This window comes from Columba livia, chromosome 1 (assembly GCF_036013475.1).
Source record: "Columba livia isolate bColLiv1 breed racing homer chromosome 1, bColLiv1.pat.W.v2, whole genome shotgun sequence".
Classification (NCBI taxonomy): domain Eukaryota; kingdom Metazoa; phylum Chordata; class Aves; order Columbiformes; family Columbidae; genus Columba; species Columba livia.
Genome location: NC_088602.1, coordinates 126,156,917 through 126,184,668, shown reverse-complemented (window position 1 = coordinate 126,184,668; position 27,752 = coordinate 126,156,917). Strand labels below are relative to the sequence as shown.

Here is a 27,752-nt window from a genome sequence, read left to right as displayed (position 1 = left end):
ACATGTCTCGGAAGCATAATGAACAAATATCTGTTATACATTTAGAGTGTTGTATCTGAAAATTGCTAGAAGTGTAATTTATGAATAAAGTTTATAAAACAGTTGCAAAAGTCACTCTTCTTTGTTCTTAAACACCTTGTTTCAACATCTAAGGAGGAAAAGGAGTGGTGAGGGAACCCAGTCCCCCTCACCCCCTGTTTATTTTCTTTAAATCAATCCCGGGGTTTGTTCTGCAGAGAAGGGCCGGCGTTTGGTTAAACACAGACTGGGCTCTCAGGTTTAAAACCTCCCTTGGCCTTTCTCACCCCCAGCACTGTCAGACTGCCACCAGCTCAGCTCGGTCAACCAGCTAGCAGGCTCTGCTTGGCAGGCTGCTTCGGCCAGATACCTGTTTGGGGTTTGTGTCTGCTCCAGGAGGAGGAGGAGGACCAGGGGGAGTATGACAAGCTTGCAGGTAAGGGGTTGGGGACCCATGACCCACCACTGCTGGCTGTGGACACCTGTTCTCCGCTGACAGCAATTTTTTGGCACCTGTTTTGATTTTAATGTGCCACTCTGTTGTGTTTCAAAGCTCTATTGGGATAAAGGATTTTGCTGTGTTTTGTCTATAAGTCTGCTTTTCTTTTCCTCTTCTCCTCCTTTGGAAATCATTCTTTGTCAGGCTGTCCCAGCACAGAACCTCTTCATCACAGGGTTTGTTCTTCCCTCACCCTTTGCACACACCCCTCCTCCTATCCTGGCTGCCAAGGGGGTTGTTTCCCTCTCAGCCTATGAAATGTGGCTGATAACATCTGCCCAGATGTTGCAACCCTGGCCACCATTCTCCCCAGCAGCCCAGGGAAGCAGTGGCTCCAGTCTGGGGTAGTTTCTCCGTACCCCTCACAGGGCACATCGGCTCAGCTGTGCCCTCCTCTCCCAGCCCCAGTGGGCAGCCAGCCAGAGCTTTCCCTGGCACCGTTTGCCAGAGCACGAGGATTATGGGGAGAGGGTGGGTCTGGACATGGGTCATGCATAGGAACGCAAGGACTGCACCCCCAAACCACACTGACACCTATCTCATTGTACAGGGGCCAGCCTCCCCAGGGCCATCAGGGCATATGAGTTACGCTGCAGCAGGCAGAAGCAGCAACGGCTCATCCCAGGACCGCTGTGAGTTTCGAGAACTCGTGCAGGACAATGATGTTTCTCCCCAGACTTCAGGGTTGTCATTGTTACTAAGCCTCTTCCTAGCTCTGAATATGCCTGTGATATGTATGTGTGCTCCTTCGCCACCTTTTGCAATGCTCATTATTTTACATAGTGGTCTTACATGTCTTCTTATACATTCCTGAAGAGTCCTGTCTCCTCATACAGTGAAATTTCAATGTGCTCCTTCCGTGCTTGTCCGTGACCCACCCCCCCCCAGCTTTCACCATCCTCTTTCAGCAAAAGGGCAGCCTAGCCCCCATATCATTCCAGACGAGTGACCTGCCGACTCCATCTTTTGTGACTTTTGTCTCCATCTCGGACTGATTCCTAGCAGACCCTAACAATTTGTTGGCCAGTGTGACTGTGGCTGCAAGCTGAGCATGGATCAGCTGGTCATGGGAATGGGCTGCTCTGCCAGTGCCTTCTCTCTGAGATGCCATATACATCAGTACCTTGTCATCACCTCTACCCAGACCTCCTTCTTTTTGCATCTTTCCTCCAAAAGCATCACCTCACCCTTCGTCTCCAATCCTCACATCATCCATCCCTCTCTTCCCACCTCTACCAAGTGCCCTGACCCACCTCAGACCTGAGCAAGTCCTTTCACGAACGGTCTGGCCCTAGACTGTCCCTGGCACTTTTGGAGGAGGTGATTGGCGAGATGTTGGGGAGATGGCAGCTCCTGCTGAGGATGTGGACTCTGCAGCACCATGGCAGGAGAAGGGCAGAGCTCCAGTTTGGGTGCTTTGGTGTTACCCCACAGTCTGTGGAGCCCTGCATAGAGGGTGCAAGGCTGCCCTCCTCGTTGCTCCAAATGCTTATGTCCCTGTTTCTGTGGGTTTGTGTTAGACCCTCTGGTGTTGCCTGGTCTGAGCTGATATGAAATGCCATGCCTTTTGTCTAGGGATGAATGTTGTTTTCCTGTGTCCTGCAGCAGGAACTGATAGAGAAATGTATTATGCAGCATTTGAAGAAGGGTCTTAATTATTTTGCAGTCTATGTGTTCAGACTTCAAATGTGTTTTTCCCATGCCTGCTGTCTAATCCGGTGAACAAAAGGTTATGGTTTATAGGTCAGAGTACGACACCCATTGTGAGCACTCTGCTTTGCATCCCAGTTATTCTAATCAATGAGTTTTGCTGAATTTTTAATGTGGTGCTGGACTTTTATCTCTCTCATTTTATTGAAAAATGACAAAACAAAAACCAAAGTGGAGTCAGATGAATTCCTAAGATCCTGTTTGCATAAAAAGCTACAGGATCTCGAACAAAATAACAACATCAGTAATTAAAAGCTGGAGAGAAAACAAAGGACCACAGAGAACTTTCATTTTACAGAGAAACCACTTGCCCCGTTATCAAAATATTTCCCATCAGTCTACCCGACTGGAGTTATTTACAACATGGCTAGGAACCATGGAGGTCAGGCAGGAACCTAGAGGGATGTTGCTTCGGACCAAAAACCGATTGCCATGCCATGGAGAAAAAGGGCTGGTTTCCATCTTTCTGCATTTTTTTCATCGAGGAAGGATGCTCCAGTGAGGAGTCATTTCTCCTGTCTTGCGGCCACTCTGTGCAATGCAAACTGAGAGGTGGGAGAGGGGCTCAGAAGGTCGGCAGGGAGAAGGGCCATGTCTGCTCCCAGCCAACCTGCAGGGACAGGGTCTTTGTGTGGTGCTCCAGAGCCCTGGAGCACAAAGCCTGTTGTGCATGCAGGGAGCTGGTGTTGCACAGCTATTTTTTGGCAGTCCTAGTAGTGTTTGACACTGACCCCTAAGAGCATGGAGAGAAGACTCTCTGAGGTCCACCACAGGGAAAGACAAAATAAAAAGAGTGGATGAGGAAAGCCACACTGAACATCCAGGCAAAGCCTTGGAGACACACTCAGGGTGATAAATCACCAGTCGGACAACATCTCCCCTCCTGTAGCTGCAATCCCGCCAACATCTTTTTTTTCAGCCCTCGATGCAGTTACCTGAGGGTGTTTCTTTTTTCTTGGCAGGGAAGAATTGATTTGACCAAACAATGACACAGCAGCTTGTGCCCCCACTCTCAGGGCAACAGAGCGCTCCCACAGTCACCCCATCCCAAACACAACCTCTTCCCCGGCTCAGCCCCCCTGCCCCGCACCACTCAGCTTCCTGCCTCGCTGGGTGATGCCCAGCAGCTCTGGAGCCCCCAGCGATGTGCAGCCAAGGGAGGCAGCAGCTCTCCATCCAGCCTGGTGGGAAGGGAGCCAGCTGCCTGCACCGGGCGAGGTGCCGTGCAGCACCAACATGGGCACAGAGCAGCTGCTGGCAAGAGAAGTTTGCTGCTGAGTTGGGTTTCTTTCCTTACCCCATCCCAGCAAGCAGAAGCAAAAGGGTTTTTGGGGATCTGGATGGGTAGGCTAGCTGGGCAAGCCACTGGCTTTTTAGCTTGAAGGATGGGGAAATGGATTTCTTACATCAAATCACCCTTTCCCCTCGCCCTGGCACCATGCCAGGGGGCTGCCAGAAGCACATGCTGGTTACTAGATATGCAAACCCACCTAAGAGACACAGACCATACCCTCCCATCTCTCCACAAGCTTAGTCGAGCATTTGGCAGGTGATGCTCAGCAAAGCAGCCTGCATGTTGCGTTAATCCTCCCCTTGCTGTCCTAATGGCAGATCCTGCTGGGCCTTGCTGGCTGTTCCTCCAGCAAACAAGCATGTCCCCCTCCTCCTCCTCTTCCCTCTTTCCTCCCCTGTTCATTAAGGCTGCCCTACAGGCAAACACTCCAGCCACCTCTACATTGCTGGTAAAGGAGGATGCAGTGCGGAGGTCTTGGTTAATTCTGGAACTGCTGCAGTCCCATCAGATATTGCTGCATTTCTGTTTAAAAGAGTGAAGGAAAAAAAAATAAAAAGAAAGGCTCCAGTAAATACATTTGCCAAGGCTGCTTAGGTGACCTGCTGCTTTGCATATCAATGTGCTTCTTGCAGAACCCTGGGCAGAGCACAGTCCTAAAAATGCACATTGGTTTGTAAGAAGAAAAGAATGATGTTCCCCAAACTGACGGAAACCAAGATGTTTTCAGGTTCAGGCTAAGCAGGGCTTCCAGACAGCCCAGCTCCCTGGGAAATGGACTTTCCTTTACAGGTGGCTGAAAGGTGCCTGAGAAAAGCTCATGGTTTCTCAGGAGGTTTCAGGTTTGCTCTCTGAGTGTCTGCTACACTGGGAAATTCCTAGAGGGCTGCAAATTGCACAAGGCTGAGAACCCCTGGGGGGAATAATCCAGGCACTATAACAATATAATAAACAAGGTACAGGGGCTTTTGTCACTCCACCTTTGTGTCAGACCTCTGTCACACGGCACCAAGGGAGGGTGCCTGCCGCTTGCTGGGGTGTCTCCATGCCAGAGCCCCCAGGCAGCTACTGGGTGGCAGTGGCTTCACAGTGAGCCTCTGTGTCAGCCAAGTGGCTTTGCCACCCCAGCACCACTGTGTGAAGGCAGATGAGTAGCCCGGCTACTCTTACAGTTGACAGAGGGGAGTATTAATATTTAACTCTCTCTCCAGGCCATGGAGCTGAAGGCATTGATCGCTGCCAAAACATCTCTGCGTTCATGCAGAGTTCAACAGAGTTGCTTCATGCCTTTCTGTAGCATCTGAAGGGACTGTATTTAAATTTCTGTCAGGGCAAAGCTAAGGTCTCTGTTAAACCTGATTTCCTTTGTGTGTCCCAGATTTACTGTGGGGCTTTTCTCAGTGCTGCAAAGCTGAGAGCTGCATCCCCTGGGGTCCACTGGCTTTTAGCCACGCTCAGACCACAGCAGCCGTAGGCAGGGCAGGCGTGGGAGGGTGTGCAGGGCTGTTCCATCCACAGGTCTCTTGGGTATACATCACTCCAGAAAACCAGATTATCAGCTGGAAATTATTTAATTCTTGTTTACTACCATGGTGGACAGTTCACGTCCAGCTGGGCAATAGTCATTTAGGGCAAATCAGTGACACAGTGTAGGTCCCAGTAAAGTTGCCTTTCCTCCCTCAACCCGACTATGGCCTGACCTTTTTCTTGATGGTCATGGGAAAGTATCGCAAAGACCTGGCAACCCACTGACTCCCAGTTTCAATTCTTGACCATTCAAGGACCATGACTTGGTGCACAAATTTACAAGGCAGTCTGCAGATGTTAGAACATTCACTATTCAAGAGAAGCACACCTCTGTAATGTTCGTGCATACTTTTTCTCCCTATACATCACCCCATTGTTCTTGAGTCTTACTGTATATGTGATATTTGACATATTTCTCAAGTGCATTCATGGTGCAGAAAGTGGTCAAAGTGTACATGTAGATTTAACAGAAGAGCAAATCCTATCTGAGCTTCCTAGTCTACCATGTGGTTCTCTAATGAAGGGAACTCAGGGGGTCCATGGCAACATGCAAGTGGGTTACTTAGGAAAGTCATATTTAATACAAAGAGTGCCCTCCCCCCTCCCCAGGCACTGGAAAAAAAAAAATAAAATAAAATGGAAAAAAGAAAAAAAAAAGAAATAAAAAAGAGGGGGGAAACAATGGACAGATTTTTTTGAGAGGCTTTGCTTGTGTTTTCAAAATGCTGATGAGCTGTGTGGTTTATTTTACAGTACATGTCAGGATTTGGAAATGAACATGTTTCTGAGGATCCACGCTGTCCAGGAGCTTTACCGGAGGGACAGGTACCAAGAGTTTTTTAAGTGATTTGTTAAAATGGCATGGAATAGAGTGAATATCTGTTCTCTGGGCTTCTTTTCAGTCTTAACATGTTTCCTTTCTCTCTGTAATCACAAAAGTCTCCAGGAGCCTTCTTTATGCAGGGCTGGAATAAGAAGATGCTGGCAAAAATCAGAATTAAAGATTTCCATTCATGCTTTCTATTTTTAAGTTACTCGTGAGCTTCCAAGTTTCACCTTGGGGGTTAAGACTTGCCTGAATTACCTCTGCTCAACAGCAGCTGTTTTCCAAAAGGAGTTTGCAGTAAAAGTGGCTCAGCCACACCAAGAAGGAAGCTGTTGGCTCTGGAATAAACCAGAGCAGAATTTTGAAGCTTGGTGGAGAGATAGTGCTCAGGCAGGAGAAGCTACTTTCAGGATTTCTGTAGAAATTTGGTTTGATGAAGCAGGCTTATAAGCCTTTGGCAGGAGAGCAGCTTCTTTGTAGGGAGGGGACATGAATTCCTTTGATAATAAACCAACAGATTAATTCTTAAAAGTAAGTAACTTCTAAAAATGTTAGATTAAAATAAATTATGTTGGATCGTTCTGTTTTAGAGAAAGAGATCATGACCCATGTGATGCTAGCCAGTTGGGCCACAGAGGCAAGAACGAAACCCTGAAGAATTAAAGCTCTCTCATCTCCTTTGTGCTGGTCTCCTTTACACCAGCAAACATTTTGAGGCCGACTGTGCCCTCCCTTGAACGTTCTGTGATCCCTTGAATTTGGATGGCAGCATTTCACGCTCAGTCAGTGGCATCCCTTGGTGCAAGTCAGCTCCTCTTCATCCTCTGTGCAAAGGGGGCAGCAGAATTAAGGTCAAATAGGGAACTTCATCTTTTGCTTTTCCTGAATTTTCTGGCTCTCCCCAGTTCTGATGTTTTGCAGGTTGTGTGCCTGCATGGATAGTAACACAGCACACAAAGACACTTACAATACATATATATGCCCCCTAGGTCTGCATTGCAGCCTACAGTGTGCCCACAAGAAAGACAAACGGCTGTGCTGGATCAGACTGATGGCTCAGCTAGTGCAGTGTTTTGTTTCTGAGACTGGATACAGCAGATGAGTGGACAAAAAATATAAGAGACACCTTAAAATTGGGAAATGGATAGTGGTGGCTGCTGGTTTGAACAGGCAGTGAGCAGCGGTGGATGTGCTCCTTGTGATTTCCTAGAGCATCACTGCTTTCCAGAGGAAGAGACCACTCCAGCTCCTGGCTGAGATACTCTCCTCTGGACGGAGTTTGGACTCGGTGTGAAAAGAGTTAATAGAAAAATCTGAAAACAAGTTAGACAAAAAAAAAACCTCCAGTCCCAGAGGTGGATCCTTTCTCCTCTGCAGTATTTATAAGACTGGCATCTGCAGTCGTGCTGGCTCAGATGAAAATGACAAGGGCTATTGATCCCCCTGCTTCACTGCATACCCATACTGACAAGATGGAGTTTGAGGGATGGAAGCTACGTGCGTTATGAGAGCTTTACCTCTTCCTTCTGCCCATTGTCAGGGCAATGTTTGATACCGTATGGATGACTGATCCGCTCAGCTGCAGCAGGGTGGCAGGATGCTAAACTAGACCTTGCAGGAGGGAGATGGGATGGCAAATGGTGTATGACTGTCCCACTGGGGTTTTTCCTGCAGTTCTTGGATGCCTTTGCTTCTTGCTGATCTCAAACAAATAGATGCTGGCCTACTTAGACCAAAATGTTTATATTCTGTTCTCTGAAAAGGAAGAATCTGTCCTTCAGTTATGATCTCACAAGGGCTGCTAAACCTGTGCTTGTTGCACCCACGTCTCTGCAAGTAGGAAAGTGCCCCCTTGGCACTCCAAAGGAGAACTGTCGCTGTGCAGAAGCCCTACAAAAAAGCAAAGACTACCGCACAGGTCACTCCTGCTCTTGGGCAGCAAATAGCACTGGCAGGAGGAGGCAGCATACCTTTGAAATGCCCACTCTGGGCACCCTTTCCCTGTGCAGAGGGCAGGAGGAGATGGGGGCATTTAGGGAGTAGGAGGGAAGAAGCAAAGGTGCAGCTGCTGTGAGTCTTCATCAGCGCTCTGGAAAGCCAGACATACATGATGCTCTGGACCTGCCATTCTGAACACTTGGTCTCAAAAATATTTGTGCGTAATAACAGTCTGCTTTTCAGTCTGTAAACACTGGGAATAATTTATTTTTTCCTGATGCTCCTGTTGCTGACTCTACTGATCACTGCCCCTTACAGCTTGCTCTAGCAGCAGGCATGTTGACTCAATGGCTATGCCAAATCCTTAGGGCATTTCTGTGGCCTCTTGCATGTGGGAATGGGCTTTGTGGTCTGGCTGGCACCCTCAGGGCACCCAGCCTCACAGGAGCAAGGACTATACGACTGCTGGGACTGACACACGGACTCAGGAGCACAGCTCACCACATAGCATCAGGGTGCCAGCCACCCACCACAGTGTTCTATCAGGGGCTCTGGAGCTAAATCACTTGTCACTGCTTCTCACTCCTTATTTTTTCTTCTCCTTCCATTCAGAATAACCCACAAGTCTGCCCATATGGCCTGTACGCTGAACAGCTCTCGGGCTCTGCCTTCACCTGCCCCCGACACACGAACAAGCGAAGGTACCATGACCCCCGGCAGCGGGCAGGGGATGTGGGGCATTTGGGGTGAGCATGGGGGAGCGATGGAGAGCCTGCCTCTGTGCCACCAGCACTTTCTGTGAGCTTGGGTGGGTGAAAAACCTCCACCCCACACTGGGAAAGGGGCAAGAGCAGAAAACCATGGGAGAGGGAGAGGATGACTGGGTGGGGTGAGTGGGCTGTGAAAATGCTGAGAAAGGTGGGCTTGGGATGGGGAAGAAAACAGTTTTCTGAGTGAGGAAAGGAAGTGGAGGGGATGTCCAGGGAGGCTGGCTCGTTCTCAGGGGTCTGTGTGCTGTGCAAAACAACTTCAGGGTCTCAGCCTTGATGCTACTGCAAAAATATCACTGCTGTGACTGGCACAGGTAAGCACCTGATGGACAGTGTCAAACCCAAGCTTCTGAGCAAGAGTCTTCCCTTTTTCCCTCTTTTTTCCTCCCTTCCCCTCTCATGCTCCTGCAAGCTGGCCAGGGCCAGTGAGGCACTGTCTCAGGCTGTGCCCACTTTGGGGCTGGCCAGGGGCTCAAACCAGTGCCAGGCACCCAGCACGCTGCTTACTACCTCGCATTCCCAGTAGTGCCGGGGACAGTTTGTTCCAGCTAGCAGCAAATGTCCCAGAGCTCTGTCCCGGTCATTGTGCTCCAGCCTTGACCAGATTGCCAAAGATGGGTTTCTCAATTTACTTCTCCCATAGCGGTTTTTCTCTCCCTTCTGTTATTCGTTCAAATGAAAGGCAAATGCATCATCTGAGCTGCCTAGCAGAGCTCTGCTCTCCAGGCTGGTGCCGGCTCGCGGTGTGCGTGGGAAAAGGATGATTCATTGTTTGCTGCGTGAAGATGTCCTTGATGGAAATTTTCCAGCTCTCAAGGGAGAGCTCTCTCCTCCCCTCTCCCACCCACCCAAACTGCAACCACCGCTGTTAACACATCAAAGGCACTGGCAGCCCTGCCTAGCTCAGGCTCTCCTGATTACCTCTGCTCTCCCACCTGATTAAAAGCCCAGTTTCGGGCTGGGCTGTGCCTGTGCGTAGTGTGCAGATGCCGGAGCAGCGGGGGTGGCAGGGGCTGTAGCCACAGACACAGCGGGCAGCAAGGATGGAGCATGGCAGTCCTAGGCAGTGATGGAGGAATGGGGGACCTCCTGCAACAGTATCATCCCACAGAAAACTCTGGTCTTGCCTGCATGGGCTTGATGGTAGTCCTATGGGCATGGCCAGCCAGGCGTAGGACGTTACTTTCAGTAATCCATCCAAGCTCAGATACTGGCTGCGACCTTCTGTCTCCTGAAAGCTCCTCTGTACTTTCAGTTAGATGCTGTGCTCATCGCTGTCTTGTCTGAGCTCCTTTGTAGATGTGTTTAAATAGGCTTTTCTTCTGCCTCAGAGATTGCTGTATTTCAGGCACAAATAAAGCTCTGTCTTAATTTTTTACAAACATATGTGTGTGTGTGTGAATGTAAATATATGTAATTATATGTAAACACACATATCGACATTTGCCTACATATGACAGCATATATTTTTATTTAGAAGCTATGATAAAAAGCCATCTCTCTGGAAGTCTCTGACTGTGAAGTGGTGTTTGATGTTTAATACATCTTTTGGTCCAGTTGCCACCAATGTAAATGTTATTCATGCCTTTAGGAGTTCAATCAGCCAGCAGCCACCCAGAGGGTTTAATCTCTTCCTCAGGCAAATCCAGGTCTTCTTCTTCTTTGTAGCTGGCTATATCGGATCCTGCCTTCAGCCTGCCATAAACCCTACAAAGCTCTCGAGGAGGGCCACTTGACACATGACTGGGATGAAGTTGAACCTGACCCCAACCAGGTAACGCTGCTGGAAAGAGCCCTGGTCCTGCCAGGAGGACAGTCAAATATTAAGCCAACCAGGGGTGCAAAGGTGCTGAGCTGCAAGAGGTCTGAGGAGAGCTGTAGGGAGCTGGGGGTCTGGCCAACACAAGAGCTGGGTCCTGATTGCCACCTGTTGTTTCTCACCTATGGGTCATCCAAGGAAGGACAGCTGTCAATGCAATGGTTGTTGCTTCCCACTTCGATGGGTGCTTGTGCTGCTTCCCAGTGTCACAGGGTTTGGTCTCTGCTGTCTGGTGTCTCCCTTGTGGGCTCCTGTTGGCCATCTCTCAGGCTGTTCTGTCTTCCTCTTCAGTTTCCCCCATCAAAGGCTTATCATGCCCCAGCCCAGCAGGGTGAGCATCAGCATGTCTCTGCCATCCATCCCCTCCTTCACCACGCTTTCGGAAAGGCTGCTGACTGCCAGCCTGTTTCCCTGCAGCCCTCAGGGGAAATCAAGTTTCATTCTGGAGAGTCACGCAGGGGCACGGCATTTGTCTTCCTCTGTTACGGCCTTGCCATCATCTTTAATCATTATTTCTTCTCTGTCAGTCCCAGAATGTTCAGCTTTGCTAATCTGACTCTCTCCTCCTGCCATGCTCTTCTCAACGTCATCTTATGGTCATCAGTTTTTATTCCTCACAGGCTTTGCCCTTCTATGCATCATCATTAGCTAATTTCCAACCTCCCAGCAGCCTTGCCATTTGTCTAAATACTTTCCCAGTTCTGCTGGAATATGTTTTCCAGCCACTGACCAGTGACAGGCTCGTATTTAGGTCCCTTTGGTACTCCTTCCCAAAGGAAGCCCCAACGACTTCTGTTACCACCTGATCCAACCGTGGTGCCTTTTTGCAGCCAGCATCTATCATTATGGTTATTAATGATTATGATAATTCCAAGATGCCCGGCTCTCAAGCATCTCAAGCCATTTACATCCAGTACCTCTTCTACCTAAGGGAGCATCAACAAAGTGCCTGCCCACTTCCCCTCTCACTGCTTTCAGTGGGAATCATCAAACCCAGAGGGGCTATTTCCTAGCAGTAAGCGGGATCCATCTTCCCACTTTTCTTCTCATCCTCTCTCAAGCAGAGCCAGAGACCAGGTTCAGTTTGTTGGACAAGACTGATGCTTCCCAGTGGTGCTTTGTGTTTCACCCAGCTCACTTAAAGGAGTTTTCCCAATTGTCATCTATCTAAAACAATGGCCATATGGAGGCACTTTGTGTAAAGCCCATTGAAGTCAACGGGAAAAAACATTCTTTAATATTGCCTCAAGACAATGTCAGAATTATAAAAGGCACAGGGGACAAAACAGAAAAGAGGACAAAGATAATGAAAACATACGGGGTGGCATCCATGCAAGAAATGCTGAAACAAGAAAGCTTTCCAGCCTGGAACAGAAATGACCAAGGGAAGTTAAGATTGAGAGGCAGAGAGAAAACACATACCAGTAACTAACATCATGTTCAAAAAGAAAAAAAAGAAAAAAAAATAGGCTATCCTTTACAAAAATGCATTAACTGTGGAGCTTCTTGCCAGACAATGAGCATAATTTCAAAAAGTGATTGGACGAACCTTGGAGAGAGAAAACCTATAAAAGTAATAGTAAGCACAAAGGTGCTGTATCTCAGGAGGCTCGTGGATCATATGTCAGGGAAACAACACTAAAAGCTTTCCTGTTTTAAGCAACCCATTGCTGGATGCTGCTGTCTGTCTTGGACTTCTTTTCTGGCTCAGGGAGCTCATTCTGCTCTTCTTGAATGGGGGAAACCCAAATGCAGCAGAGATGCGCAGAGCGGGGCAGTGGCTTAGCATCTTGCAACTGTTTCGGATGAGAGGGTCCAGGCACCATGTCAGTTGCCACCAATGGGCTGGATGACCCCCACACAGGGGAATCGACAGGGAAAGGAGAAACTCATGGGTTGAGATAAACATAGTTTAATAAAATAACAATGCTAATATACTACTAATAATATTAATATCTATATTAAAAATGGAAATAAAATATGAAATAAAAGATACTCAATGCAATTCCTCATGAACTCCATCCACACTGAGCCGCCAGTCCCAGGAAATGGCACCTGGTCCCAACAGCCGATCCCGGAGAGAGGAAAGAGGAAAAAGGCAGAAAGACCCAGAGGCCTCTGCAAAACAGCAGGATGGCAAAAGGCCGAACTAATGAAAGTCCCGAACAGAACTCCCCTAAAGAGGTCTCTGTCCCAGCTCTGACAAAAAGAGAGAGAGACCAAAAGATTCCGACTCTCCTTAAATGTGAAGCATGACACTGATGGCATGGAATATTCTTATTGATCAGCATGTATGTCAGTCAAGCTCTGCCCCATCTCTGCCCCCCTTCCTTGATGCCTCACACCTGTGGGCAGAGTGCTCAGAATTGGCTCTCAGACCAGAGTAATTAAAAACACTAGCTCTCTCCTGGGCTGTTATCTCCTTGTTCTCGAACTAAGTCCAAACAATGACTGCGCTATGAAAAAGAGAGGTTTCTAACTGTGTGAATGAAAATTAACTCATTTTCAGTCAAACCAGCACAATTCCTTTCAAATTTAGCTGGAATTTCTACACGGGGTTCAAAATTTTGAGGAGCAGCAGGCAAGGACACAAAGTCCCATGAGATTTGTTTTCTCAGGGTACCAGCTTAAAAACATGGCAAGGACCACCAGGTCAAGTAGATAGAAGCAAGAAAATATTCTCATGGATGCCCAGAGTCACAGGCACTTCCATCTGAGGTCAAGTGTATTCATGCAGGAGATATTTCTGGCAGATGGTCACACCAGCATACTCCTAATTCCAGATGTTTGGGTTGTTCTGCAGTGAAACATCCCTCAGAGAGGTGCTGCAGCACCTCGTTCTCAAGAGCTGCAAGACCCTGATTATGATATAGGCAGCAATAAATACTTCGAACTCCTCTGGCACCTTCCGCCTGAGAATCTTGACAGGCTTTGCAAGAAGCGATTAGCGCTCCTTGCAGCTCCCCCTCGGGCAGGTAGAGATATTTTTGCTTCGGGTGTGGGGAAAATGAGGTGAAGCAAACAGGAGTGTTATGCTCCAGTCATGGTGGGAGTGAATCATCCAGCTCAGCGTGGAGCACAGGACTGTGACAATTTGGCTGTGGAAAGCTGGTTCATCTGAATTTCTTTGCTCTCAACAGTGTTGTTACTAATAGAGGAAGAGACAGCTTTTAAATAGGATTTATGTTTTTTTAACCTTGGCACTACACAAGCCTGCCAATTTTTTTACAAAATTATATTCAAAAGGAAAAAAAGCTCCATAAATCAAAAGAGATGTGCAAACCAAATTAAGCAAGGCAAAGAGGAAAGAGAAAGCTACCTCAGCTAGCATAGGACAGGGAAGTGGAAAGGGACAGGGGTCTGCTTTCTTTTGAATTTGCCATCATTTGTGTTATAACAACTGGTATTGCTTTCTTGCTTTTTGCTTGCTGCAATCTAGCTGCGATGGAAACCTTTCGAGATCCCAAAAGCCCCTCAGAAAGAGCTGGACTTCGTAAGCGTAAGTTGGGGAACCAGGGCATCTGGGCATCCTCCCTCTCTGCTCCCCTCAGGAGGTAGCGGGGCACATGGAATGCTCAACATTGGGCTAACAGCAGTGGTTTTGACAGCTCTGGGCTTGCAGAGCATCCATGGAAAAGGAGAGGATCCCAGGTTTCAACCACCTGACAGTGGACTTGATTTGCTTGGTTGGCTTTCAAGAAACTTTTCAAAAAAGCCCCAAGCCCCAGTTCTCCCCAGTCCCTGGTCTGGAAAACATCAGCTCACATGGATTGCTAATAAACCCTTGAGATATTAAAGAAAAGCCAATGTGTTTGGCCAAAGGCCATACGTGGACAGGCTGGTAGTGGTATAGGAAGTGAGGAGAGTGGGTAAGCCCCAGCAAGGGAGTGGGATGAGGGGAGGAAGAGGAGCTAGCCCCTGCCCCACTGCCTGCTGCTGATGCTTTGGGTTCACCCATAGGGACTGCACACCTTGTGCGGAGCTGGAGAGCCCAGAGGACGCAATGGCATTGCCATCCATATTTTCGTCTGCAACATCTCCATGTTCAACAGGTCAGTGACTGCTGCACTGGAGGGTCTGGCTGTCCTGGGCTGGCTGCCTACATGTCTATGTTTGTCACCACTGTGCTTGAGTCCAGAGGCTGAAAAGAGGGTCTACAAAGCTACAAAGATGATTAGGGGTCTGAAGCATCTTTTTTATGAGGAAGGACTGAGAGAGCTGGGTCTGTTCAGCCTGGAGAAGAGAAGGCTGAGAGGGGACCTTATTTATGTTTATAAATATCTCAAGGGTGGGTGTCAAGAGGATGGGACCAAACTATTCAATGATGCCAAACGATAGGATGAGGGGCAATGGGCACAGATTGAAACATAGGAGGTTCCATCTGAATATGACGATAAGCTTCTTTACTTTGAGGGTGCCAGAGTACTGGAACAGGCTGCCCAGAGAGGTTGTGGAGTCTCCTTCTCTGGAGACATGCAAAACCCACCTGGACACATTCCTGTGTGATCTGCTCTGGGTGAACCTGCTTTAGTAGGGGGATTGGTCTGGATGATCTCCAGAGGTCCCTTCCAACCCCAACCACTCTGTGATTCTGTGCCTGCTGGTGGCTAGCATAGCCAGCTGCTCCCAGCAGTGCTGCCTCTGTGTACCTGTACTCCCGTGTGCACAGGCAAAGGTGTTCATGGTGTCTATGGCAGGTGTTTGTGAAGTAGGCTTTGCTCCATATTCAAGCACTGGGGGAGTGGGTGGGAAGGAGGGAGCTGGGCATCAAGATGCAGCAAGAGGGGATGTGTTGGATCCAGGTGCTCTTGTCCCAGGGACTGTGGCTGCTCCTTGGAGATCAACATGCATGATGCCTCTGATGGGCATCACCACCCCCTGCAGCAGCTCACAAGGGAACTCAGCGCCACTCCCCAGTTTACAATGCCTGATGCAGCCATGGACACAAAGGCAGAGACCTGGCAGAGGTTGTAGGACATCCTGCTTCCAGGCCAAGCACATTAAACCTCCCTGCCTCCTCTTCACTGGCCCATATATTGCATTGCCTACCCACAAGTAGCATTTCTGGTGCCAAAGGAGAAACCTCTGCCATGTCAGTCTCCCAGTTCAAAACTCCCCAGCTGGGGTTGTGCTATGTCCAACCACCAGTGGTTTACAGTACCTTGACATTCTTGTTCTACTTTTTCTTTAGATGCCTTTATAATTCAGATGGCGACTTCCTGATTGGTGAGTTGACACTTCAGCTTTTTGTTTCCCCTACAAGGGTCTAAGCTGGTTGCCACCTGCCTGCCTCCAAAGCCTGGATCCTACAACTGTGATCTGGAGGAGAAGGTCGGCTTCACCCTCATGCCACCCAGATTTGGTGGCCTGGCACCAACTGGGGTGTCAGGCTGGTTGCACCATTCCTGTGCATGTCAGAGCGCACATCTGTGCTAGACCTCAGCTTTGTTTTTGAGCAGTGACCCAGCTTCCTTGGCATGGTGCTCAGGGGCCATTTCCCAGCACTCCCCAGACTGGTATTAGGCACACCACAGGCGGAGGTTTTCTGGAAAACATAAGCCTCAGGATTTCTTAACAGCTTACAGCTAGATACCTTCATTGCTTCAGTCCAAGAGTATTTGGCATGGCAGCTTAGCATCCCACGTTCTGCCAGCCTCAGGCAACCAGACTGCCACAATGAATGTTGAGGTTGGCACATAAAGTGTACACATGCCAAAAAATATTCTGAGCGGTATTGGAAGCCTGATACTTACTTGTATCTTTCTTGAACGAGTGACAGAAATGCCTTGAGATCACCAACAGAAACATTTATCTCATCAAATAGCTATTAAGTTGTACTCACTCACCTTCCTCACTACTGTGAAGTAAAAGTGCTAGGGCAGGTTTTGTAAATTTGCTAGTTTTTGAAGTCAAAACATGAGCTCTCCTGCACCAGGACAGTCACAGAAAATAACGTGGACATTGGTGAAGCATTGCTTCTACCCACAGGAAGCAAGGAGAATAGTTATTCCCAGTCACCTCACACTACCACAGTCATGACAAGGATGGGTATGTGCACCTTTGTGTGTGAAGATCATGAGACAGACAGGTATGGCCCCAAATATATCAAGTCCCACCTATTCAAACTGTGGCACAAACCCTACACCAAAGGACCACAAGGTGCTGGATGGCCTAACCTCATGCAGGTACCTGCTGTGACAAAGGGGACCATGGGGCTGGTCTGGAACTGTCCCTCCAGTATGGTCATCAGTGCTGCAAGGCTCTGCATGGGAGAGGGAACCTGGTGCTGCCATGAAGCAGAGTCAGAAAGGGCCAATTGCTCTTCCTTGGAGACTGTGTGCTCTTGGCAGACATAGACAAAGGCATTTGCCACATCGCTTCAGCTCCTCTGCCTGGAATTTGTTTCCATAGTGCCCCAGCAAGGGAAACTGCTCATCACGACTGAGTTTGGGAAGATGCTAGTGGAGCCCAATGAAATTTGTGTCATCCAGGTAAGGGCTGCCTGTGCCTTGCCTGTGGCTCAGAGCTCGACATTGGAGCAAGCCAGCTCTTGCAATCAGCTGCTCATGGTTTGTCAGGAAAGTCCTGGCAGGATCCTACTTTTCTTTTGTTTTCCAGCAAGGAATGCGTTTCAGTGTGGAGGTGTTTGGAGAGACCAGAGGCTACATCCTGGAGGTGTATGGTGCACACTTCGAGCTGCCTGACCTGGGACCCATTGGTAACACTCTCCCATCAGACCTACAGTGAATTTCACAGAGACAGCCAGGAATTACAAGCCCAAATCTATCCTTTTATCTCCCATGCACACAGTCCTTCCCATGCACACAGTCCTTCCCAAAGACACTTTCTGTCCCAGCATTGTTATTCCCCTGCAGAGCAAGCATCCTCCCAACTAAATGTGACAGCTCAGTCACCCTGATTTTCCCCTGGGATTGAAGGGATCATTTCTCTCCCACTGCCTTTTCCACTTTCTCTCTTCCCTTCTGGTTTGGCAGTCCTCATCTGCTGGCTCTGAACCTGTTCCTACCAAAAAAAGCCTCAAAAGGCCATCATCACTGATGCCTCTTACTTACAGATATGGCATAAACAGAAGTGATAGGAGTGAATTTAACTAGTAAAAGGAAAGGCATATTTCAGAGGCAACAGATATTCTTGAAGCACCATTTTAGATATAATGAAGTGGGTTTTACCCCATTTCTGTTAACAGAGGTGTTTTAGAGCTCTAGAGCCTAGAGTCCCTTAATGCCAGAAGCTGTTCCCCTTGGAGAATTAGAAATGAATAAAATGAGCAGCACAGGACTGGAATCAGCAACACACTCGCATCTCCGTTTTGTGCTGCCAGGGCGGATCTGCTTTCACTGAGCCCAGATCTCATAAATCACAGACCCTCTCTGCCAGCTGCCTCCTGGTCTGTGCAATGTCATAGATCACGGAGACACAGCCTTTAGCTGCCGTGACAAAGATATTGCCAGGGTGCATGGCACCTGAAGCCCCACTGGTTCCCCTATCATTTCCCAGCTTTCTGGAGGTGCTCAGCCCAGGTTAGTTCTCCTTCCTTATCCCTGGAGTACTCGTTTCCAAATATTTCTAGCTCAGAAAAACAGTTAATGCTGCTGAAATTGTCTCAGCGGAAAGAAAAGGAACTTCCCTAAGAGCTAAAATAACTACCAAGCTCGTATCAATAGTTTTCCACTTCCAGACTCATGTGTTGGGGTTGATTGGTTGATTTGCATTTTAGGTTGGGTTGGGCTTTTCCCCTGCTCTAGCCTGGGCTTGTTTTATAGCCCTCAGTGAGATCTAAAAGACTGGCCATGCTTGAAATAAGTTGAGTAGGTATTATCCATCAGTAACAAGCTTGGCATGGCCCATCTGTATTCAAAGGGATTTGCAAATACCTCCTAGGTGTAGTGAAACGGAAGCCAGTCATTCTTGTGGTGCAGGCGTTTAATGGGACCCCACTCGAGCATCACTCCCATGTGATGTGCTGGACATGAGTCTTTGAGCACCGAGCCTACAGTGATTCTTCAGCAGCTTTCCTTTCAGTCAGCTGAGGTTACCTGCCTTCACCCACTTCTGCACTCTGTGCCTGCTCCACTTGATTATTGATATTGTTGCCCCAGCCTGTTTGTAACATTTTTTTGCCATTAGCTAGTTTTGCAGACACTGTTGGACTGGGGTCATTTGTTCTTGGTTCTTTTGTTTGGCTTTTTTTTTTTTGGTCTCCAAAAGGCAGGAATCTATTATAACATTTACTTTCTGGAGAAAAAGGAGTGCACTAGCCTGTAAACCTTTTCAGGAGGTGGCAATTATAAGAGCTCCTCTTCTCACCACCTACCCACCTTCCCCTCAGAGACCAAGATCCTTTGTATTTCAGTCTTACTTTATTCTAACTTCACTTTTCACTTGAAAAATGACAGCTGGAGAAAAGCACTGACTGTTAAACCTTAGCAGCAGGTAGTAATGTCTGCATTTTTATCCAAAAAATTCAAACCCACTTTGTAACAATAATACTAATGATAAAAAGCCAAATACTTCAAGACCCATATGGTGCTTTGCATTTTGAAAATGCACTTCTCAGGCTAACGAACACCTCAGTATGCCCATAGTCTGCAAGTATCACTAGCCCTTATTTTATTACTGTTTTTGCAAGCATTCAGAAATGCATTTGGCCCCCTCATGACATGCCTTCTAACTTCTGCATGGTGAAGTGTCCAACCACCATGATGTCCAGGAACAGAGATAAATTCACCCTTTGTTTTTGACTTAATTCCTAGTTATTATATGAGTTTAATTGAGGATGAAGTATTAATCTTGTTCTGATGGCAACTAGGGGAGACCTGTCTTAGTCACATAAGGGGTGTGTTACGATTACCTTGCTCGTAGAAGGACGAGAAGTAATTACTATTTCAGCTTGCATGGTGGGCCAAGAAGCAGTAAAGTCATTCAAAAAGCAGAAGGGCACAACCCGTGAAACTAGAAAATTGCGCCAGCCTTTCACTTTGCTTGCAGCTTGCCCAAAGAGCTCTGGCATCTCTCTTTCTTGTGCAGGAGCCAATGGCCTGGCCAATCCACGTGACTTCTTGGTGCCTGTTGCGTGGTACGAGGACCGTCAAGTGTCAGGGGGCTACACGGTGATCAGCAAGTACCAGGGCAAGCTGTTTGCAGCCCAGCAGGTGAGGATGCCCTGGGAGAACAGGCAACACTGAAGTATAGTGACTGCTGGTGCATTGCCTGGGATATGCAACTTGGTAGCACGGATGTTGTGCCAGGAGGTCCTGCTGGGTTAAGTGGAGCAGGACTGAGCCCTTGCCTTGTCAGGCTGTTCGTCTTCCCAGTTGAGGCTAGTCTGTCTGGAAAAAAAAGTGTTTGGGAAGACTTGGTTAGACCAGACTCTTTGCTTCGTTGTTTCCACACGTTCACAGTGACAGAATAGAAAAGATTAGCTGGAGCTGCTGTGAAAAGCCAGGGTTTCCTTAGCAGAGAGCTAGTGTTGCAGCTGGCTTTGTTCAAGTGCTGCCTGGGCACTTGGAAACCCTTAGAGACCAAATCCCAGAGGCAGGGCTGAGGCTCACCATGTGGAAATGCTCAGGAAAACCACATTGTCGCAATATCGGGCTGTGCCAAAGGGCTTCGTGCTCCAGGCTGCCAGTGTACTGGCACTGTACATCAGCACTAAACCCATTTTTAATTTAAGAAAGAGCAGCGCCCTGCGTACATGTAGCAAAATTGGAAGGTTGTGTATTGGTAACCCTCTGTCTCTTTTCTTTGGTAGGATTTCTCCCCCTTTAATGTCGTAGCCTGGCACGGGAACTACACGCCGTACAAATACCATCTGGAAAAATTCATGGTCATTAATTCCGTCGCTTTCGACCATGCAGTAAGTCCTGGAGCTGGGCAAGGCAGAGCAATGCTGTGTGGATGTTGTACCATCCAAACTCACCCTAAGCTACAGGGGCCGGCACCTGTTAAAAAGATATGTTGTGCTTTAAGAAACAGTGTGAAATTTCTTGCACTGTTTTCCCTAGGCCCAAAGCAAGCACTTGAAGTCCTTTGTGATACAAAGACATAACTGGGGGTTGATCAGCTTCTTAAACAGCTTTATGCAGCTTAGCATAGAACTTCTGCACCCTGGAGGAGAGCTGAATACTGAAGCCAACACACACCGTGCAACTCAGCAAAAAGATTTTTGCTTCAAATTCTTGCCTTGATTTATTTCTTGCAATTGCATAGGATCCTTCCCCTGGTTCTGCTGAGCCCAGCACTGAAATTCATTCAAAGAGCTGGCAGCTTTCATTGCAATAATTTCTAGATCTTATGGAAAATAACTAAAGCCAAAACTAATGTGAGCAGCTCTTCTAACAAGGAAACCAGCCCAGTGGGAGAGGTGCCCACAGTGATGCCATCTCTTGGTGCTGCTTCTGCAAGTGGGTGTGCAAGGAGAGTGGGACATTTCTAGTGAGATAACCAACAGAAATTATTGTTTAAACTCCAGAAAAAGCTGCCAGGAGACGGATGGGTTTGGGATCAAAGCCCAGAAAATCACTTTACTGGTCTAGAGATTTCAAAAACCCTTGAAGCAAGCCACAGTTTATCTGCACTTTGTTCTCCCTGTTTGTAAGCTAACAGGGCTGTGAGGCCAGATGCTTCCGGCAGGATGTTCCTGTCCTCTGTAACCAGCTAAGGCAGAGGGAGGGTTTAGTGGCAGGAGGAGTGCTGGAGACCGCTCCTGGAATTACAGTACCCCATCTTCCTCCCTTGTATCTGCCACCAGATGCGAGAGCATCATTGGTGGCATAAGGGTGGTAAAATACTGGGCCGGGTTGTCCAGGGAGGTGGTAGATGCCCCATCCCTGGAGACATTCCAGATCAGGCTGGACGGGGCTCTGAGCAACCTGATCTAGTTGCAGAGGTACCTGCTCATTGCAGGGGGGGTGGACTAGGTGACCTTTGAAGGTCTCTTCCAACCCAAACTATTCTATGATTCTATGATTGCTGGGGCAGTGAAGGCTCTGTAAAGGAAGAACCATCCAGTGCCATCTCTTGCCCCTCATGTTCAGCATGGGACTGAGATGCTGGGTGCTGTCACACAGGGTCACAACTCTCAGGCACACTAGCAGGTGCAGGTGGTAAAAGTGTTTTGGCAAGGGAAAGGCTGCATCAGTGAGGCTTACCAGCAGGATGACTTGAACAGATAGCTCTAAGCCCTGCTTTGTTTCATGCTATTTTGCTTTTCTTTTTTTCAGGATCCTTCCATCTTCACTGTCCTGACAGCCAAGTCGACCCGTGCTGGAGTGGCACTGGCTGACTTTGTCATATTCCCCCCACGATGGGGGGTAGCTAACAACACCTTCCGGCCACCATACTACCACCGTAAGTCTGCTCTCTGCTGGTCATGCTTGAGTAGAGGACTGCAGAAAAAAAAGCAAGCCTCCATTTATTTGAGAGTACACACAGGGAAGAATCAATCTGATTTGTTGTCCTTGGCAGAGTTAGAGTCAGCTTCTTGGAGTCAGTCAGTCCTCACTGGAAAGCAAACAAAACCAAAGATGTTTCAATTTAGAGCGTCTCAGGAAAACTCAGAGGTGATGGGCTGGTTGTGTCTGCATAGATGGATGCGTCTGTACTCAAGGAGCTCCCACTGAGACTCGGTCTATATTGAAGTTGGCATCACACAAATGCATCAGAAATTGACCCATCATCCAGCCATGAATTGCTTAATATCTCATTAGAATACATACAGAACAGGAGAAAGGAAAATATGGTGTCACAGGTGGTGAGAAGCACAGAGGGATGTAGAGCTGGCCAAGGCCATCACAGGGTGAGATGGGAGTTACAGAAAAGGAGTGAATTTGCTCTCATGAGCCCTTCTTTACCATTTGCACAGTGATGGAGGTATCTCTGGCATTTAAGAAGCCAGAGATCAGGAACTGGGCTCCTTCTCAGGCAGAGAGACAGTTGCTGTTTTGGGGATTTGGTTGCCATCACCATAGCAAGGGTAATTTTGGCAGGTTTTCGTTTGTTTGTTTTTTCTTGGGAGTTTTTTTGTTTCTTCTTGGTAGCACATGGCCACATGTTGTGTTGAATGGATGCTAGAAACCCAGTTCTGCACATGGGATTGCCCTTCCAGAGTGGTAAATGAAGCAACCTGCTCTGTGAGACTGAGGAGGAAAGCTTATCTACCCTGCACCCCTTCTGTCAACAGATAAAAGGTCACCCTACGGTCACTCTGAAGTACTGAGGGGCTTTCTGCACACTTAGTAACCACAGTTTAATAGACAGTTCCTCCTGTTACTTAGAAATATTTCCAAGTGTCTTGGGGGCTGGCAGAATTAGTGGTGCCTGCAAGCACAGTAGGCATCTGTGCCATTATCCAAATAAATCCCGCAGGTAAATTCCTGCCCTGTCATTCTGCTTTCATTTGCAATAATGAATGCGACATGGAAACATGTCTCCTGACTGGCTGGGGTAGTGACAAGTCATTTTTATTAGACCCAAAGAGGTGAGACACACTGCCAGTTTACCATGATTAAGTTGCCGCGCATCAGCAGATCTGTGCTACCTTTCCACAGACAGTTTGTGTTAAACAACATGAACTTCACAGAATCACAGAATGTTAGGGAAGGGACCTCGAAAGATCATCTAGTCCAATCCTCCTGCCGGAGCAGGAACACCCAGATGAGGTTACACAGGAACGTGTCCAGGCGGGTTTTGAATGTCTCCAGAGAAGGAGACTCCACAACCTCCCTGGGCAGCCTGTTCCAGTGCTCTGTCACCCTCACTGAGAAGAAGTTTCTTCTCAAATTTAAGTGGAACCTCTTGTGTTCCAGTTTGTACCAATTGCCCCTTGTCCTATCATTGGTTGTCACTGAGAAGAGCCTGGCTCCATCCTTAGGACATCCTTTATATATCTGTAAACATTAATGAGGTCACCCCTCAGCCTCCTCTTCTCCAAGCTGAAGAGCCTCAGCTCCCTCAGCCTTTCCTCATAAGGGAGGTGCTCCACTCCCTTAATCATCTTTGTTGCCCTATGCTGGACTCTCTCCAGCAGTTCCCTGTCCTTCTGGAACTGAGGGGCCCAGAACTGGACACAATATTCCAGATGTGGTCTCACCAGGGCGGAGTAGAGGGGAAGGAGAACCTCTCTCGACCTACTAACCACCCCCCTTCTAATACACCCCAGGCCATTGGCCTTCCTGGCCACAAGGGCACAGTGCTGGCTCATGGTCATCCTGTTGTCCACCAGGAACCCCAGGTCCCTTTCTTTCTAAGCCTGTGGTAAAAGATGGCTGAAATAACTCATATTCTCTTGTCTGTGTTGTGAGCTAAGAGTACCCGTGCAGACAGCTACAGCAGCTACTCACTCGGCCACGGTACCGTGGCCACAGGCTTGAACACTAAATTCAAGAAGAGCAGGTTGGTTGTCTACTCCATCCCAGCCCCAGGTGGGGCAGAGCTTGAGTGGGTAAGGCAGACATCGCAACAGTCAATTATCAAGACACTGTACGTGTTAGTTCTCTGAAATTAGTGCTGTGATGAAAATCTTGTACCATTAAGAGAGACATAACAGGAGAGAGCTGTTCTGGGGTAGAAGTAGCACATGTTCAGTGCTGCTGAACTCTCCTCTCTCTATATATTTTACAAGAGGCCTATTTTGTTTGCTAGCAATCCCCTGTTGCTCCTTTCCTCAGGTACAGTGGAAATCCTGTGTTCAGATAATCTTGGTGCACTCAGAGTCACCTTGCATTAGCTTTTCCCCAAGTATAAATATAGCAGTGGTGATTCAAAAATATTCCTGCTACACACCGTAACAATTTCACATACAAAGGTAGCTGTGCAGCTCACAAATTCTGACTTACTCTTGGTCACCTTTCTCCATCCTTGGAGGCTGTAAATTATTCCTAGGGTCTTTGGACCACAGGTTGAAAAATGTCAGATGCAGTTTTTATACTATTGGCATATATTGCACCTGTATCTGAGAGAGCACTTGTGTGATTCTGATTATAATGTGACCTAATATCTAATGGTTCGTATGGAATTCTAACTTGACAACATCCTGCTTCTTGAAGAAAACTTTATTTTACCCATAGGGAATGGAGGCATACCTAAGTTATCAGGGGTCACATAGGAAAGCTGTGAATTTTCTGTGGAGAATTTTGAAGAAGCTGGACGCAGCTGACCTCTTAAGTCTCAGCCTGGTTTCCTACTCACTTGCCCATTCTTCCTAAGCAATATTGTGAATTCAGCTGCAGATGCATTGGCAATCCAGCTCTTAGGGTCTGTACAGCAGTCTGAATGTGCCAAGCACAGTACATGAGCTGATTCAATGCAAAGCCTGTAACAATCCAGTCTTACGTGAGACACTGACAACTTGGGATGAAAATTAATGAATGTTTGCATAGATATATAGGCCAGCTCTGCTTTGAGCTAAATTCGTTCTGTTGTTAAACATTTCAGACCCTCGATTGTACTTAACAAAGACTGAACTAGTGGTTAAAAAGGGCTATATATAACATAGTTACAGAAGCGTGTCCTGGTTTCACAAAAACTGACCGCTAAGCAGAAAGTTGCCATATTGTCTAGTCACATCAGGTCTACTAAAGCTTAAAGTTTGGGACAGCAGTTGTTAAAGTACTTCCCTTGCAGGGAACATAACTCAGTAAGTACCGAATGATGAAATACAGTGATCCTCATCTAAGTTAGCAGTGTATTATTCCATTGGTTTCAGAGGGTCTACTTAAAGTATTCTTCCTCAGGGAAGGACAAAATTTGGCTCCTTGTGTTTGGTTGCCTCTTGAGAAACAGGTAGATAATGCATGAATCAAAAGCATGAGGTAATGAAGGACTTGGCTGGACTGGAGGTGGTAGAAAATATAAAAATTATTTCATGCTTATAGCCTGGGACAGCAGACCAGACTCTCTCACCAGACTGTCGGCCAGGCATTTTGTGCCTGTAACACAGGGATGACTATACAGAACTTCCTTTCCAGCGCTTTAAGATCTCTAATCCAAGTCTGTAAATATCAGGTTCCACCATGCAGTCTGCATGCAGGCATAGTACTTACACAACTTGAGGTGGTAGGAAAAGCACAGGTCTACCAACTTCAATGCACCTTCGTTAGGGAACTCTGTTTCTGAATCCAGATATTTGGGAGCACAATAAAACCTGTACAGCTTTACAAGCCATGTCTGTAGGATCTCCGATGTCTTCCATGTGACAGCTGGCTTAGGAACCTCCACTTCACCCAGTGCCAGGCCCAGCTTAGCTTGTGTGTGTCAGGGAGCTCACAGCCCAGCTGTGATGCCTCACAGTCTCATCTCTTCTCTATGCCTCCTTCAGGAAACTGCATGAGTGAGTTCATGGGGCTCATCAAAGGCCACTACGAAGCAAAGGAGGAAGGCTTCCAGCCCGGAGGGGCCAGCTTGCACAGCATGATGACTCCTCATGGGCCAGATGCTGACTGTTTTGAGAAGGCGAGCAAAGCCAAGCTGGAGCCTGAGAGGGTTGCAGAAGGGACCATGGTAAGGAGCCAAGGGAGTCAGTAACATATTGGATACAGCACAGTATACTGCAGCTGTGCCACTCTCAAAGTACAACTTAGCTTCCTGCTGGCAAGCTGGAAAAGTACTTAGACCAAACTGCTGCAGCATTCAGCTCCCTTACCAATCAGCACTGTTCAGCTCCCAGGAGCTCCCCTGGAGCCATGCGATGCCAGGCAGCTTTGATTATCTGCCCACATAAATTGTTGCCTGAGCAGGAACCTGGGAATTTTCATGCTGATTAATTTAATTTTTGTCTTAGCCTATGGAGAAAGAAGTGAAACCCCTGACTGTCCTCCTTTCTGCACCCCTAACAATCTAATGATGATCATCGACAGACTTCGAACTAGAGCTGTGGGAACAACCTGGCTTTCCTGGACATGCAGGGAATATACTCCTGAAAACTGGTTAACAGCAGCATTACAATGCCAGCTCTGAAGAGCTTTCTCTCCTGGGTTGATCAGGCTGGAGGCAGAACTTGGCAGTGCTGGACCATGTGCACAATTCCCGTTTGCAGTATAGCGGAGCTGCCTTGCTTGGATGCAAACTCTTGCTCTCTTATCCTAACCTATCTTCCCTCTTCCCGACAGGCCTTCATGTTTGAATCGTCCCTCAGTCTGGCTGTCACCAAATGGGGCCTCCAGACCTCCAACCGCCTAGATAAAAACTACTACAAGTGTTGGGAACCTCTGAAAAGTCATTTCAACCCTAAGTGCAAATAAAGAGAAGTATTCGTTGCTTGTAAAACTTGAGGGAAGACAGAGAAATCCAGTGTACCTACATGTGGTGGCACTGTCAATTTGGGCAACGCAGAGTGCTCCAGAGCAGCATTTCCAGTAGCCACCAAGCCACAGAAATCATCGTGCCTATGCAACTTGGGAAATGCAGGAAAAAGCACCACTGTTTTTAGCTTTCAACTACTCAATTAAAGCTTTCCTGGTGACGTGCTGAAGCACTTGTGTGGCTCTCACCACACGTAGTTGTTGTGAATGCTGTATCTTGTGTGGACATGAGGGGACAGCCAGCCTCCATTCACAGGGCCTCTTGAAAATGTGACCTGGTGTGTCTTTCACAGGGAGAAGCTAGGGCTCAACAATGCATTTCATGCTGTCTGTAGGGGAAGAGTTTTCCAAACAGAGCTGAAGGGTCTACCAGACCTAAGCCTCCTATTAGAACAGGGCATTTCAACCTGCTACTCTGTGAGGGGTTGCCAGGGAAAGACTTGAAAATCAGAAGAGTAGACTGCAAATTAGAGAAGGTTGGAAAATGCAAAACGCTTCACTGTTAAATGAGGGAAAGTTTCCTTTCCAACCCCACATTCTGGCCTTCAACACGTCCTTCAACATTGACTTGTTTGTCAGCACTTCACAAATTCTCTCCCTCGTTAAGTGTTAATTTGCAGCACAGCGAATGCAAAAGAACTTGTAAGGCCAGACATTTGTTCCTGGGAAGGTGCCTGAAAGAAAGCTCAAATACAGACAACATTGTGGAGGCTCTCAAAAATCATTGGAATATGGAAGTCTCACCCCTAGGTGGTGAGTTACACACGGTGGAGGCAGAAAGCATAAGCCCCAGGTAGGCTGGGAACCAGGAGCACAGCCCAGGCAATCCAAACCTCAGGCCTGGGCTTTAGCATGTACCCACGAGAAACAGTTTCTAAGCTTGGTGCTATCTGTTTCTTACTTCCTGATAGAAACAATTCTCAGTTTTCCAAAAGAGAAGGAAATGCAGAGCAGCAACATCTAACTTCAGTCAGTTACATCCATCATTGGTTTTGGATCTGCACCAGATCCTTGGGGGGAAAAAAATAAAAAAGC

General features: G+C 47.7%; 1 protein-coding gene across 1 annotated transcript; it reads left to right on the top strand.

The window, feature by feature from the left end:
* Positions 1 to 291: 291 nt before the first annotated feature.
* Positions 292 to 26,887, top strand: HGD (homogentisate 1,2-dioxygenase). The gene is made up of 14 exons (XM_005502624.3): positions 292 to 454; positions 5,799 to 5,870; positions 8,422 to 8,510; positions 10,248 to 10,353; positions 13,838 to 13,897; positions 14,359 to 14,450; positions 15,590 to 15,624; positions 16,810 to 16,889; positions 17,017 to 17,116; positions 19,447 to 19,571; positions 20,171 to 20,275; positions 21,642 to 21,768; positions 25,736 to 25,917; positions 26,526 to 26,887. The coding sequence occupies exons 1-14, from the start codon at positions 440 to 442 to the stop codon at positions 26,655 to 26,657; spliced, it is 1,320 nt and encodes a 439-aa protein (XP_005502681.2). The 5' UTR covers positions 292 to 439; the 3' UTR covers positions 26,658 to 26,887.
* The last annotated feature ends 865 nt before the right edge of the window (positions 26,888 to 27,752 follow it).

Excerpts from the sequence above, each read along its gene's own strand:
- HGD (XM_005502624.3), top strand. Across the intron at positions 14,451-15,589 it reads AACATCTCCATGTTCAACAG|ATGCCTTTATAATTCAGATG; the intron begins GTCAGTGACTGC and ends CTTTTTCTTTAG. Across the intron at positions 15,625-16,809 it reads AGATGGCGACTTCCTGATTG|TGCCCCAGCAAGGGAAACTG; the intron begins GTGAGTTGACAC and ends TTGTTTCCATAG.